This window comes from Chrysoperla carnea, chromosome 4 (genome assembly GCF_905475395.1).
Source record: "Chrysoperla carnea chromosome 4, inChrCarn1.1, whole genome shotgun sequence".
Lineage (NCBI taxonomy): Eukaryota > Metazoa > Arthropoda > Insecta > Neuroptera > Chrysopidae > Chrysoperla > Chrysoperla carnea.
Genome location: NC_058340.1, coordinates 62,045,783 through 62,060,933, shown reverse-complemented (window position 1 = coordinate 62,060,933; position 15,151 = coordinate 62,045,783). Strand labels below are relative to the sequence as shown.

The 15,151-nt window shown below is 29.3% G+C and overlaps 1 protein-coding gene across 1 annotated transcript; it reads right to left on the bottom strand.

Annotated features, from left to right (window-relative positions):
* Positions 1-11,652: 11,652 nt before the first annotated feature.
* On the bottom strand, positions 11,653-14,744 carry LOC123298016 (transmembrane protease serine 9-like). Its single transcript, XM_044879879.1, has 6 exons — positions 14,636-14,744; positions 14,462-14,569; positions 14,182-14,395; positions 13,013-13,221; positions 11,907-12,007; positions 11,653-11,815 (listed from the first exon to the last, which is right to left on the bottom strand). Exons 1-6 carry the CDS (start codon positions 14,697-14,699, stop codon positions 11,690-11,692), a joined length of 822 nt encoding a protein of 273 aa, XP_044735814.1. The 5' UTR covers positions 14,700-14,744; the 3' UTR covers positions 11,653-11,689.
* Positions 14,745-15,151: the final 407 nt, after the last annotated feature.

Below are 15,151 nucleotides of genomic sequence, written 5' to 3'. Positions count from 1 at the left end.
ATAGTGTTATACATATTCATATATTTCTTGAATATAATAATATAAACTTGAATAATTTTGAGTGTAGACCCAAATAATGATAAAATTAAAAATGCGTTTATAAAATTTTGTAATGAAAATCGGTTTTTGGGTATAAAAAAATATTCTAAACAACTTTTTCTAGTAGAAGTATTTTCTTTTGGATACCTCTAACTATCTCTGACACTAGGCAAAATATTAAGAATGTAACAGGTTGGCTGATAAGTCCCCGGTCTGACACATAAATGGCGTCGCTAGTATTAAATGCATATTATTTTTATATAGTACCAACCTTCAAATGATTCGTGTCAAAATTTGACGTCTGTAAGTCAATTAGTTTGTGAGATAGAGCGTCTTTTGTGAAGCAACTTTTGTTATTGTGAAAAAAATGGAAAAAATGGAATTTCGTGTTTTGATAAAATACTGTTTTCTGAAGGGAAAAAATACAGAGTCCGGAAACTCATTATCAAGCCAAGTTTTTGCTTCCACTGTATTTTTTCCCTTCAGAAAACAGTATTTTATCAAAACACGAAATTCCTTTTTTTCCATTTTTTTCACAATAACAAAAGTTGCTTCACAAAAGACGCTCTATCTCACAAACTAATTGACTTACAGACGTCAAATTTTGACACGAATCATTTGAAGGTTGGTACTATATAAAAATAATATGCATTTAATACTAGCGACGCCATTTATGTGTCAGACCGGGGACTTATCAGCCAACCTATTATGACTGTGTAAAATGATATGAGGGTGTCTTCATCTTAAAAATGATTAATCCACAGATCCACATCGCTTTTCGATCCACATTAATTTATCAAAGAGTATAAAAATATAACACTCTTTGATAAATTAATGTGCGTAAATAAATTATTAATCCAATAATAATTCCTGTTAATCTCTAATATTATAAATCAATTGTTTTTTCATTGTCAACTGATTATGATTTTATTATCATGGCAACTTATCCAACTTTGTGAACAAATTTTGTTTAAAATAACATGTAATTAATGCAATCAAATTAATACACCTGATGATTGATTTTTTTTGGATTTTCTGATTTAATATTTTAATCAAAATCAGACTTTGATAAGCAACTATTTCCGTAAGTTTGTACTACTGTCGTAGTAGTTTTTGGCCATACTTTTCCGCATTTAGCACAAGGACTGATATAAGCGAGTTACTAACACGAAAAATGGATAATACGACCAGGGCCGGATTTAAATTTCTGCCGCCCTGGGGCACTGAAGAAAATGCCGCCCTATGACTGAAATTTTATTTTAATAGTTTTGATATCTCATTTTTTAAGAATTAGAATAACTAATTAATTGCAGAAAAAAGAACCGGTTCATAACGAGCTGACCATCTGGTTGCAGATAAAGTTTTTAACGCAATTCTCTTTTCAGTATGAGACTGTAAGACTTCCCAGCGATGCGTCGATGCAGTAAAAAAGTTGTATAAAGTTTGTACTGTATGAAAGAATGACGCAGCTTCTGGGGCGCATTCTACTGCGTGAACTCCAACTAAATTCATAGAATGAGCAGCACAAGGAGCATGTTCTGCAAGATATAATTTCATGAATTCTTGCCTGTAAGCCCGAATAAATCCCTGATACATTATTCGCGTTATCATATGACTGACTTCGACAATCTGAGAGATCAAGATCAAAAAACCGAAGAACAGATAATACAGCAACTAGCAAATCTTCAGCTTTATGTCTAGAGTGCTCAATAAACATGCGAAAAAAAAATTTTTTTAATTCTTCAAAAAAAACTATATTAATTTATCAATTCCAGAAAAAAAAAATATCAAATTTTATTTTTTCAAACAATGTTTATTTAAAAGAATTAGTTATTTATATATTGTATAGAAAATGTTTTCTCACCTTACAAATTTTGCCGCCCTAGAAAATTTGCCGCCCTGGGCGCTAGCCCCAACTGCCCCTAGTGTAAATCCAGCACTGAATACGACCCAGAATTAGTGTTAATTAAAATTTGGCGAAGATATTCAACAAATTTCGTTCTTTTATGTACATATTGGCTGCTTTCGAAAACTATAATTCCATTTCAATAAGAAAAATCTTTGAATAAGAAGTTAAAAGGGAAATATGACTTTATTAATGGAGTCTCGCTGCTCACGATTTTTATTTGTGTAAATTGTAATTAATTAAAATACATAAAATACAAAACATTTTCATTTAAATTATTTATTACAAAAAAGACCTTAACTATTTAACTTCAAAGTCATTGATTTTAAGGCTAAATGTTTTTTTTTTTACAAATTCAATAACTAGGTATTATTTACTAGCGTGTTAGTTTCAAATTCCAGATTTTCAGAAGCTTGGGTATCTAGAAAATATTTGACAATTGAGTTTGGTTGCTTTCTACAAAAATGGCCCACTTAACGGTATATCTTTATGTACCGTAGCTTTATAACTGGAATTTTGGCTGGAATATGTATAATAAAAAGTGGATATTTTCATTTTAAAACCACAAATTTAAAATATATTTTCATAGATTCTTCCATGGCCATTTCAAGGCCATGCATCATCACACGCATCATATGTTCTCTAAATTTTTTTAACATTTGAAACTTTTTTTAAAACCTTGTTCCAAAACATACTTATTTGGAAATTTCTTGGATTGCCGCGTTAATTCTGTGACATAATGTGTAAGTGTTGATAATAATAATATTATAAGCGTATTTAGGTTAATAAAACATTCAACTCGTACCAAGTTAGATAAATAAATCCCCAATTTATGCACGGAAGGTAAAGTTAAAGTACCGCTTGGCTATCGACCACTATTTCTTCGAAATGGGAGTGATTAAATTACGGTGAATGATCTCTATTATTATTATAAACAGTGTATTAAAATTCTTTAAACTCTTTTGACGCGATCTTCTTAATTATTTATACAAGAAAGACTACACGAAGCCAAAAAAATTTTTCGCCAATTATTTAAACATCCTTTTTAGCTTACAATGAAAACGAAAATTACAGAAAATTTCCTGAATAAACAATTGTCAAATTTGTTTAAAATTTAACTTTAAGATAAATTTCTTACTCTTTTCTGTATTCTGAACGCTCTAAATAAATTCTTTAGAGCGTTCAGAATACACCAAAACTTTTTCAAACTTTTAAATTAATATTTATTACCTTAAAAAATTATTTAGTGTGAGATACTCGTTTTTAACGATAAAACAAAAATCTAAAAATGACGCAAAAACACCTATTTTCAGCGTTAAATTAAAATTATAAATAATGAAGACTTCCAGGCGTGGGAGTTTGTTATTGTAAATTTTTTCCTCTTTAAGAATTTATTTTTAAAACTTCTTAAATATTAATATTTTATGAAATATTGACGAAAAATAAAATATCTTTTTTTTCATCTTTAATTGTTTATAACTTTTGAAACTCTTATGTGCTGAAAAATGCTCTTCTAGACATCATTCCGATTCCAAGGAGCTACCCCACGTTTTTTTACGAACATTATTTCTATATTTCACAAAGAACTTGTTAACTAGACTCTACCGACGTCAACGTAGATTAATCGTTGGTTTAGCCAGTTTAGTGTCTAAAAAGATTGCCATCTTATTAAATAAATAATGTTACAAAGTTATTAATTACACAATTAATTAATACATTGCTAATTACTATATAGACAAAAATGACATAAGCCTTAAGCTAAGCATCATGTGGCCTTGGGTTTTACCTTTCAAGAAAACAATATAATATACGTAATTTTTGGTTCACCATTACCTATATATCAAAACTATTAATTTATCTTGATGGAAGCTGTTTGATGACAAATTCAAATTCCCATGTATAAATTACTAACATAATATGCTGACTTCAGCTAAAAATTATGTAATACATAGCTGGATGAAATTAGCACTAGTTATGCTGGCCCAACGAGGATCGCGAAACTATTATCTAAAATATATTATTGTGATTGTTCGATGGTTATTATGATCCATTCAATAGAAAATTTGTAGTTTAATTGCTTTTGAAAGTAAATAAAAGGAGCTTTTATGCTTTTAACCAATCTGTAAACTGTGCTTATCTTTCTTCGTATGTGGGTTGTATGGTCCATTTTTTGCCGTTCGAGTGTCACATTCTTCATACACTGTTTTTATATCCCAATATATGAAATATATATCATTATACCCTGTATATATGAAATATATATCAAGGTATACTAATTTTAGATATATTGATAATACGAACAATATTTTATTTTCATAAAATCATCTAATTTGTCCATTTCAGGTTGCCCGCTCGTCTATCCGTCCATCCGTCCGCCCTACTGTCACCACGATAACTCAAAAACGAAAACAGATATAAAGCTGAAGTTTTTATATCGTGCTTCTAGCATATGAAAATATTCATAATAATTAGATCTAACTATAATTAGCCATAATCCAAAATTTACAGGTGCAAAATAAACGTAATGTGATAAAGTAGAATACAAAGTCTAGCCGACAACATCAAATTAGTGAAATATAGAAATAACTAGCTTGATATCCGCCCGCTTCAATGAGCTTAAAAATAAAAACCACCGCCTTATAGCCTCCACCTCTCTTGATCTCACTTATCTTCCTTCCATAAAACTCGAAGGGATTGTTTTACACACCTAAAATATTTGCACAGTTTTTAATTTTTTGTTAGTGTAAAATAGTCATAATTCATTGAGTATATCAGAAAAGAAGGCCATGAATTGTTTGACATTTACTGTTATAAATTTTAACAGGAATCTTCAACTTATGGTTTAAAATGATGATCATAGATGGAGCAGTAAAATGTCAGAATAAATTTAATTTTTTTTAAAATATATCTTTATAAATTATAGCTCATTTGTTATTCTGATGTATGAGCTATATTGACATTGGATTCGGAATGATGTCTAGAAGAATGCACCAGAAGCGATTTTCAGCACATAAAAATTGCAAAAGTCATAAACAAGATTTAAAAAAAAGTTATTTCGTTTTTCGCCAATATACCTATTCATAAAATATTAATTATTAAGAAATTTAAGGTAGTACTATCGGTAACAGACTTTGCATTAAGAATTTAATTAAACTTGGCATAGTTGTCCATTATTATATCATAATTAATCAGTTAAATTTTTAGGTGCCTTCAGAGAACTTTTTTTAATTGGTACCTACTGAGGGAGCTCCAAGACTATTGAAGAATATTGATCGTAGGTAATTTTCAATTAAATTTAAAATTATAAATATTATGTACTATGCACCTTCCATACTTCTCAATAATTTCCATAAAATTTTTATAAAAATTATGCATATACAGGTTGGTTTTAAAAAATTTTCCACTCTTGTATTTTGCAAATGGGATGGTAGATTGGAAAAAAAGTAAAAAACGTAACAGCTCATTTCTATGGGAAATAAAAATTTAGTACCTATTTAATTTTTACGTCCGGGGACATCCTAATGTTTAAGCTGAGTGCCTTAAGCTTTTAAAAATGGTCAGTTATGAGTGATTCACAAGAAAAAGCTTGTTCCTAAAAAAGTTTTTTTTTTATTTTAATTATCAAATATGGTGTCAGCGATTTGAAAATCAGGACATACTTACCATAAAAATGCATTGTCATGTGATTTACTTAGGCATGCAAAATTTCAGCCCAATCAGCAATTATAAATTTGTTTGTTAGAAATAGTCCCACAAACACAAAATCTGCGGGAGTTATAATTGTGATATAAATGGCAATGAAAATCTTTTAAAACAAAAATTCACAGAAGCAATTAATGAGAAAAATGTACATACCTACACTGCATAAAGTTTATAAAAAATTGAGGGTTACGTTTTTTAGTAATTATGTACAACTTTATTTCAAATAAAAAACAAGTGAAAACAAACAATTGACTGAGTTAATTGTTGAAATACCATGTATAGGTAGTGTTGATTACTGTAACACATTACACATACAAACATGTGACACATACATAACTGTTAATCAAGTATAGTACATATTATAAAATTTCCGCCTAATTGGCGCCCTCACGGGTAAACAGTGATATTTACGAAAAAATGTTTAAAACAAAAGTTGTTTAATTTTTTATAAGGAACATTTTTTACATTTAAACTTTTGTTCTATCTCTAACAAGATGGACTCTAGGTTTACAAGATGGACTCTACGGACCCAAGACCCAATTGACCTATGATGCTCATTTACGAACTTGACCTCACTTTTTACGTCCTGAGTACGTTGTAAGAATTTCAGCTCGATATCTATTTTCGTTTTTGAGTTATCGTGTCCACAGACGGACGGACGGACAACCGAAAATGGACTAATTAGGTGATTTTATGAACACCTATGACAAAGTTTTTTTCCTAGTATCATTATTTTTAAGCGTTACAAACTTGGGACTAAACTTAATATACTATGTAAATTTCATACATACATGGTATAATGATGTTTTAATTAAAGTACACGGATCTTCTTGATATTTTGCATAGAGTTATAATTCTTAATTGCTAACAACTTAGTAACATTTTGTCAACTTATAAAAAGGAATAGTAGTTTATCAAAAAGGAAAATAGTGATTCAAAATTTTTGGGTACCCTGTACGTTATTTATAAATTTTAAATATGCCTCTATAATAGAAAGCAATTTTTTTTATAAGGTATGTTTTTTTTTCCTAAAATGCAAAATAAGAAAATTTACAAGCATAGTTATCTCTATCCGGGTCCACACTGTATGTGAAATACAATTAGTTTCAATAAAAATTGATTGATGTTTATTATGGAAAAAACCGTGTAATTAAATATATTAATCGACACTATAAACGTAATCAAACGTCATTATAATTTTTATATTTGCAATTTACGTTTAGATATCCAGCACACAAGCGTAGTTAAAAAATTGAGGGTCATGTACAGAAATGACAAAAATAAAATAAAGCCATTTTCTTCCAAAAACATTAACTTTAATCCCGTCGTTGATTTAATTTAATACGGATACTTATTTCAAATCATCCTGTTTAGGAAATTGAACAGTTTTTATTATTAATACCGCAGTTCGGTTTATACTTTTTATAAGAATTTAAATAGTCAAAAAATAGAACAAGCCTTTGACAAAATTTGTCGCTTTTTGATAAAAAAAAATCAATAAAAATAATTGGAAAATCTATCGACTGCAGTGTCTCGAATATTTATTGTCTATCTCTCAAATACATGTTGTTTGTCTATCAAGTTTGTCTATTATTGGCAATCAGGATTCTTATTCTAGTCTGTCGTCAGTGCCGGATTAGCCACGTAGCAAGAGTAGCAAATGCTACAGGCCCCGTGAATTTGGGGGCCACGAGCTCCAACGTAATAAAAAAATATTAATTTAGATAGGAGCGTTAAATATCTCGTATGCCTTAAATGTAAAGCGCTTAGGCTATGCTTCAATTCCACTTTAAAATCAAAACTCGATTTCTTCACGTTAAATCGTAAAAATAAGTAAGTATTTTACGAACTTTTTAACGTTAATGTTCTAATGTTTAATTATAATCGATATATTTAGACCAGAATCTAAATCACATTTCTACCCTTCAAGCAGACAGATTTTTATTTTTTTATATAGGTATACATTTATTTTGCGAGTTTACGTTGCCGAGATTGTACTTTTTTAATCGATTTTAATATAATATCGATATAAGTATTTCGAGAAAATAGGCGAACTATTTAAATTTTATTAACTCAGTCATGATTCAATCTACTGTGGTTGCTTGATTTATTATAAAATATTCGTTGTGTGCGTAGTCATGGTAGGGATAATAAAATCGATGCCAGCGCTTTAAGTGAAAAATTTTGGAGATAAAGTGGGCTGTTATGACTAATTTGCAATTCTTTACATGTTAATGATATAGAAACTGTCAAATTAAAATGATTGAAAAACACTAATTAATTAAACTTAATGCATTAAAAATTGTGAAAATAAGAAATCAAATTGTACAAATATTATTTTTCAAATGTTAATTATCGTAATTATTTATTTAAATTTGTGAAACAAGAATATTAAATTTTAAATGTAAGTTTTCAATGCAATCCACACAATTATATATGCATCCATTAATTCTATAATTAAAGTAGTGTATCGTTGTCATGGAAACGAAATTCACGCTCGGAGCGAATAGATGTGGCTACTGTGATTGATAGCAAAAAACAAGAGTCTCTGGAACAGTAATTTTATAAACTTTTATTAAATAATTCTTTAGAATTGTGTTTCCCAAACTTAGAAATTGCCTTGCGCATTAACTTGTCTCTCATGATCACTAACTGCAGTGGCGAACGTACTTTTTCAACATTTAAACGTATTAAGAATGAATTAAGGAACACGATGGGCCAAGAACGTCTTTATCATCTCACTTTGTTGAACATAAAGCATGATTTGCTTAAAGAAGTCGACATTGAAAGTGTTATCTTTAAATTTGCCCATATTAAAACCAGAAAAGTTTATAAACAGTTTTATAAACTTGAGAACCTAAAGCAAACCAAGGGCCCCCTTGCCAGAATTTGCTACAGAGCCCGCGCAGGCTTAATCCGGTACTGTCTGTTGTTGAAGTATATTCGTACTGTAGTCTCGATTCTTCGCGTTAAAAATTTTATTGTTCGAAATTGTTTAGTCTAAGAAACACCTAAAATCAGGTGCTTAAAAAAGACGCCTAGGAAAATAATTTTTGAAAACAAAGTTGCTAGACACAAACCAAACGCGACCTCGCAAAAAAAAAAAACTAACTGTATTTGAAAAAGTACTTACTGTATTTTCATTCTCTTTAAAATGAGCTTTTCTGCTTTCTTTTCATTCTGCTTTCGAATAACAAGAGTGATGAAAGCTTTTTAAAAATCACTCTATACAATAAATACTACGTATAAATTATTTAACTGGTTATAATTAATAACAGTTTATAAGCAATAATTAATAAATTAATGACATGTACTTAGCTGCAGACTTTAATTTCATTATCCTTTTTAAAAAATTAAATTAAATTTCAAAAATAATAATTAATAGAATGGAAAATATTCTTAACTGTTGCATAAACATGGAAAAATTATTTAAAAAAATATAACTATTTTATGGAAATTTTCTAAGCTAATGTTATACATCGCACCCATATTGAAATTTTGTTCTGGTTCTAAAATACAGAAAAATGTTTAATGATTTTTTGTTAATTGTCGTTTATTCCAAGCTACATTTCATACCACTAATTTTAATCAATATACGCAAAATAACGCAGCGAATATTATGGTAAATGTTAGGCTCCAGGGGATCTTATGCTCTCGGTTTATCGATGTAGAGTAGGGATTTCTCATATCCCAAAAATAATCCATAAGTGAGAGATCACACATGTAGCGCAAATTTTTTTGTTTTGAAAACATTAGGCTGTTGTAAGTCTATTTTTAGTAAAATAGCAAAACATATTGATCACAAATTATATATCAGTTGTCAAATAGACTCCTGCTAGTAGCAGTGTTGTAATCTATCGTTTGAGCATCATCCAATTTCAGGATTATTCGAGCCAGAGATGGTATATTTAGGCCCAAAATCATATTTTGAGACAAATTAGCTTTATAATAAAGCGAATACCATGGATATTGACATAATTTTATTTTTAAACAAAAAGAAGGACACGTATAAATTATACAGAATCCTGGTCTCAAACCCGAGAACTCTAGATATCTGGTGCAGGGCGTAGTCAACTGCGTCCCGTCTGTTATATGTTAGTGTTTCAATTATATTTATCATCTCCGTGTCTTATTCTATCATTATAGTCGCAGAAACGAAACACTAAAAACGGTCAAAGTTCGAAAAATTTGAACAGCAGTTTTCAGCATTCGATTCTTTAGAGCGTCAGGAAATTTTATGACCTACAATTTACATAAATAATATGCATTTTATATATTAACCGTAAATATACTAAATTCATAATTCGATTAATAGTGATGAAAATGATTCCAAACTTGTTACTCAGGATTTTTGGGGTCGCTAAACACGAATATCGCGTCAAAATTGGTTTCCGACGTACCTGGATCGCAGGATACACGGTATCCTCGTCGTCTTCTGGTGTTTTCGAGAAATTCATTATATAATGGGTCCAAACTCGTAATTCGAGGGTTTTAGGGTTCGTTGAACACGAATATCGCGACATAATCGGGCACCAGGTAAAACCTTTGTTTGTCTAAAAGTAGAATGTTTTTTAAAATCGTCTATAAGTAAAATTTTTATTTCTATCAAGAAATCACCATAAATTAATTGGAAACTAAAACTAAAAATGAGATAATGTAAATTGACTTTTGTATTTGCTTTTCAAAATTATTTTATATTTTTATTTCTTAGAAACAATTGTTTAAAAAATCAGATAAGGAACACACACTTTTTTATGAAATGGCGTAATTTGATTCATGTGGGATAAGAATGAAAATGAGAAGATGTCAGTTGAACTTTGTATTCATCATCAAAATGAATTCACAATTTTTTTTTTCAGTGACGTAAATTGATCAAACTGCTATCAAAAATAAGCAAATTAAAGATTTTATAAACAAAAAAAAAAAAAAATTACCAAGAATTATTTATGAATGAATGATGTAACAAATGTTGGCATAAGTACTTAGTACTTACCTAAAGGTATTTACTACCTTGAAGACAATTAGTCACACAATTATTAATAAAGTAACAAATTGACTTATATTCCCTCCATGTACAACGTAGAAACCATATTAAAAATATTACTTACGTTTATTTTACAAAGGACCTCGCACAAATTATATGTAATCTGCATTTCGGTCAAACTATTTCAAATTTTGAAGAATGATAGTTTAAGTCATTCGGAATAAAAGTTCCCATGGTCATAAGTCATGAAAATGACAGGATTTCAAGTTATCGCTAAATTAAAATTGGAAAATGTACTCATATATATAAAAAAAATTATTGTAATTTAATTGTCAAAAATCGTGTACGTATATTGATCCACTGAACATTTAACACTGCTTCTTCTTTGAATTTCGTAACATATTCTTAAAAAAAAAAAAGAATTAAAAAACAACACCCTTACATTAAAAAACACACGTATGCATGTAATTATACATATCTGTATATGTATTTGCCTATACACACATAGGCATATATTATACAAATAAATACATTTTCCAACTTTAATTTAGCTATAACATGAAATCCTGTCATTTTCATGACTTGTGACCATGGGAACTTTTCTTTAGAATGACTTAAACTATTATTTGCCAAAATTTGTAAAAGTTTGACCGAAATGCAGATTAAATCTAATTTGTGCGAGGTCCTTTATTCACAAAAACTAAAATTAAAAGCCAAGTTTCTACCCGACTGTCAAGGAGTGTTTATTTTTTGCGCGCATATCCTTTCTTAGTTGTTTTCTTTATTACCTCAACGGCTCAATGTATTTCAGCATTAAAGGTATCATTATATTTGTCTTAACAACCCAAGTGGTCTTAGATAGGTGTTTGGAAAAACAAAACAAAAAATTGTTTTTGTCCTGGCTCTTAATCCAGTATATAGAGGTTGTGCGAAAATTGCCACTAAAGCTTTATAATAAAATTAAATCAAAATACTTCGTAATTATATACAAAATGACTTTATTTAAAACAATAATAATACACAAATATATTAAATTGTATTTAAGATATTATGTAGCATTAGTTGTCCATTTTTGATCGAATGAAATCTGTGAATGCGGAAATTTTTGTGTAGACTGATGGTTTATCACCACATCCATGTTCACCATAACTGATTACACCAGCACATACAACTACTCCCTCAGGCTAAAAATCACACGCACAAAAGAAAATTATTATGAATTTGTAATTTTTAGTTATACAAAATTTCGAAATATTTTTTTAGAAGTTAACTTACGGTTTTTACAGCGAATGGACCACCAGAATCACCACCACAAGCATTAACATCTTTACCACCAGCACAAAATTGGGTAGCACCGTCATTTAATAAATCACAAGCTAAAAGTAAAAATAAATTTCTTTATGTTTGTTGTTTGAGGGGATTACACAGAATTCTGGAGGAAAATGAAAGACGTTAAAATTCATAGCATAACATTTAAAAAAACGTCAATTTAGAATATAATTTTTGGAGTCTAGATACATTGAAACGAATTTTACGTATACGGTCGAAAATCGGAATATGATTTTTCTTTAAATATTATTTTTTTATATATATTTTGGAATCTACATGTTTTTAAACAATTCTTTGCAAATTTTATATATCTACAAATTTTTATCAATATCCTGTAGAAGCCTTGAGTACAAAAACCTACAGGCACAGTATTTAGGGGGGTTAAATTTTTCTCTTTGACTCAATCATAGTAACATCTATTCCATCTTTTTTGTGTGAAATGGAGGTAATGTTTTTGTACTGATGATGGAATTTTGAAAAAATTTCTTCAAATGTTCATCGATCATACCTAATAGATGTCAAAAATGACCATCGTTAAAATTTGTATAAATGGCGTATATACCTACATATGTATTTATACGTATATGTGTCTGCCCTCTCTAGCGGTAGCAATTTAAGTCCGATTTGAATAAAATTTGGCAGCAAGACGGGTTTTGGTATTTGAAAGGTCAAGTACATTAATGAGAAAAATCGATAGATAAACAAGTGGTGGGTGGGTGCGCATAGTACAAAATTTTGAATATTTTCAAAATAAAAAACATTATTGTATTTTTTGATCAGTTTTAAGAAAAAAACTACTCTTGTGATTTTTTTTCTTTAAGTGCGTAGTTTTCAAGATAAAAATTCTTAAAAATTAAAAAAAATTCTGCTACCGGTGTTTGTATTGTGGTGCCAACATCGCATTTTTTTAAAGAAAAATGTGTTATTTTTTCAATGACTTAAGAGAAAATTCGCTTAGCGAACGGAGCTATTATTTTTGTTATTATTAATATTAGCTTACGTAGTTCCGGCGCTATGATCTTTTTTGGGATGCAGACATAAAAACAACTTACCTTCATTTGGAACTGTAGTAACATTAGCGTATAATAAGTCTTTTGATTGATGTGCCTTTGGTGGATTTCTTATTGCACCCCATCCACTGATAATACCAGAGCCTTCAATTTTAAAATCTTCTTCTGGTAGTTCACATTGACCTACAAGTTGTCCAAAATCTAAGGGTGAACTTAATTTTAATACAGCAATGTCATTTACAGCGGTGTAACTAAAAAACAAATAAAAATTAAAAATCACTCCTGTGTTCTATAACAATGTAGGGGAAGGTGTTCCAAAATGATCCCCCAATAAAAAATATATTTTACAGCTAAACTATTCGAGATATGTATAATGTCGAAATATTTTAAGTATCTGTATGTTGCAATACTGGCTGGCATACCAATTTCTTTTGATTTGTTCAAATTTTTAGAACTATTCAATATTTCTCAAAAAGGATTAGATATATATTGATATATTGAATATCGTCATAAAAACTGACCATAAAAGATAGAATTTTTACGTTGAAATTTGCCTTACCATAACTCAAAGGAGTAAAATTAATATTTTTGCTACGAAACACCCAATAGTGGAAGCCATCTATGGATAAATTTAGTATGGCATTAATGATTCACTTAAAATTATAAATAATGATTTTACCATGAGGAATCGTTTTCTAACATTTTCCACTAGTTTCAGAAAATTATGTGTTTTTTAAAAATAGTTGGAGGGCCAAACATATTCAAGTGATTTATTTAGGCTTACTTCTCCTAGGATTTTTGTTTTATGTTTTTATACTTCGTGAATATGAATTCCAAAGGTGAAACCTTGAAAATTTACGTAAAAAATTTGTTTCGAAATTTTTCGAGGAACTGTTTGATTTTTTCGTTTTTTAGGTATTTTGGTTACTTGGGTATTACTCAGTTGATACTTGAGATTTGAGATACAACGGCCTGAGGCTCAAGAATTATTTTAATAGTTAATAAAAAAGTTAATCTAATTTAACAATGTAAGTTGTTAAAAATACAATTGACTTTAATTTACTTGAAAATACAATTTAAGTACTTTTTTTAAATGCTTAAACTTGGAAAAATTGATGGGTCTTTATTTAATAGCGTTATCGATATCGCACACTCTTCTGGCCACCCTGTATTTAGAAAACCTTAATATTATTTGATAAAAACCAACATACTTATCGTATACTTTATATTCTGGATGCTTAAATGCTTCTTTAACTGCACGAACTTGTGCACTTGCCAAATCAAAAGCATATGTTACACCTGCAACTACGTATAAATCTTTATAGTTGCGAACTGAGGCTTCCCAAAAGTCCACACAATGTGCAGCAGTTACTATATATTCTTCGCCAACTATCATACCAGAACATATTTTCTTTGATACATATTCTAAAATCAATAAAAAATTTAATTTAAAATTACTTTTTATTTAAAGATTTTTCATTTTTGACTTACTCATAGCGCGGAATTGGAGTGAAACTTGATATGGGAATAATTCTTGGCTAGCACGTGCTCCACCTTTAATTCTTGTACCTTTATCGTCATCTTCAACAACTTCTTGGGCTGGAAAAGAGATAATATTTTGAAATAATTTCATAAATTTAAAAAATCGTTTCTAGTATTATTTACCTCGAACTGTACAACAAATGGTAGCGATTGCTACGAAAAGAAGTAGAAAGGATAAGCGAAACATTTTGACTAAATTATGTTTTACTTAACTGAAAAGTTTTACTAGATTACATTAAATTTTATATGATGATAAAAATTGTATTGATCTTTCGTGAATTCTTATGTACGATTCTATTTTTTAATCAAAGCCAGAGTTGTGATAACATAATTTTAATTTGTCAGTGAGGGAAATTATTTCCATCTTCTTGTTACTTATTTTCTACGAAATGATCTTTTACATATTGGTAATAAAAATACATGGTAGATACTTTGAAAACCGTTTTTGTAAATTTGGTATTGAGCATTCGACTCTTTAAACTCAATATCGAAAGTACAAGTACATGATAAGGTAGTGAAACCAATGACGGCCCGGGTCCAATGATAGCCCACATTTAAATGATAAGTATTCAATTTTTCAAATCAAACCTTAAAAACGAGTAAAAACAATCACAGGTAAAAGGGCAACTCCATCTAGAC

What these genes read in the sequence shown, in the direction of transcription:
- LOC123298016 (XM_044879879.1), bottom strand. Translation starts at nt 14,699, where the DNA reads ATGTTTCGCTTATCCTTTCTACTTCTTTTCGTAGCAATCGCTACCATT. An exon ending in TACTACAGTTCCAAATGAAG is followed by an intron (nt 12,008 to 13,012) that starts GTAAGTTGTTTT and finishes TTTTACTTTTAG; the next exon opens with CTTGTGATTTATTAAATGAC. An exon ending in GTCCATTCGCTGTAAAAACC is followed by an intron (nt 11,816 to 11,906) that starts GTAAGTTAACTT and finishes TGTGATTTTTAG; the next exon opens with CCTGAGGGAGTAGTTGTATG.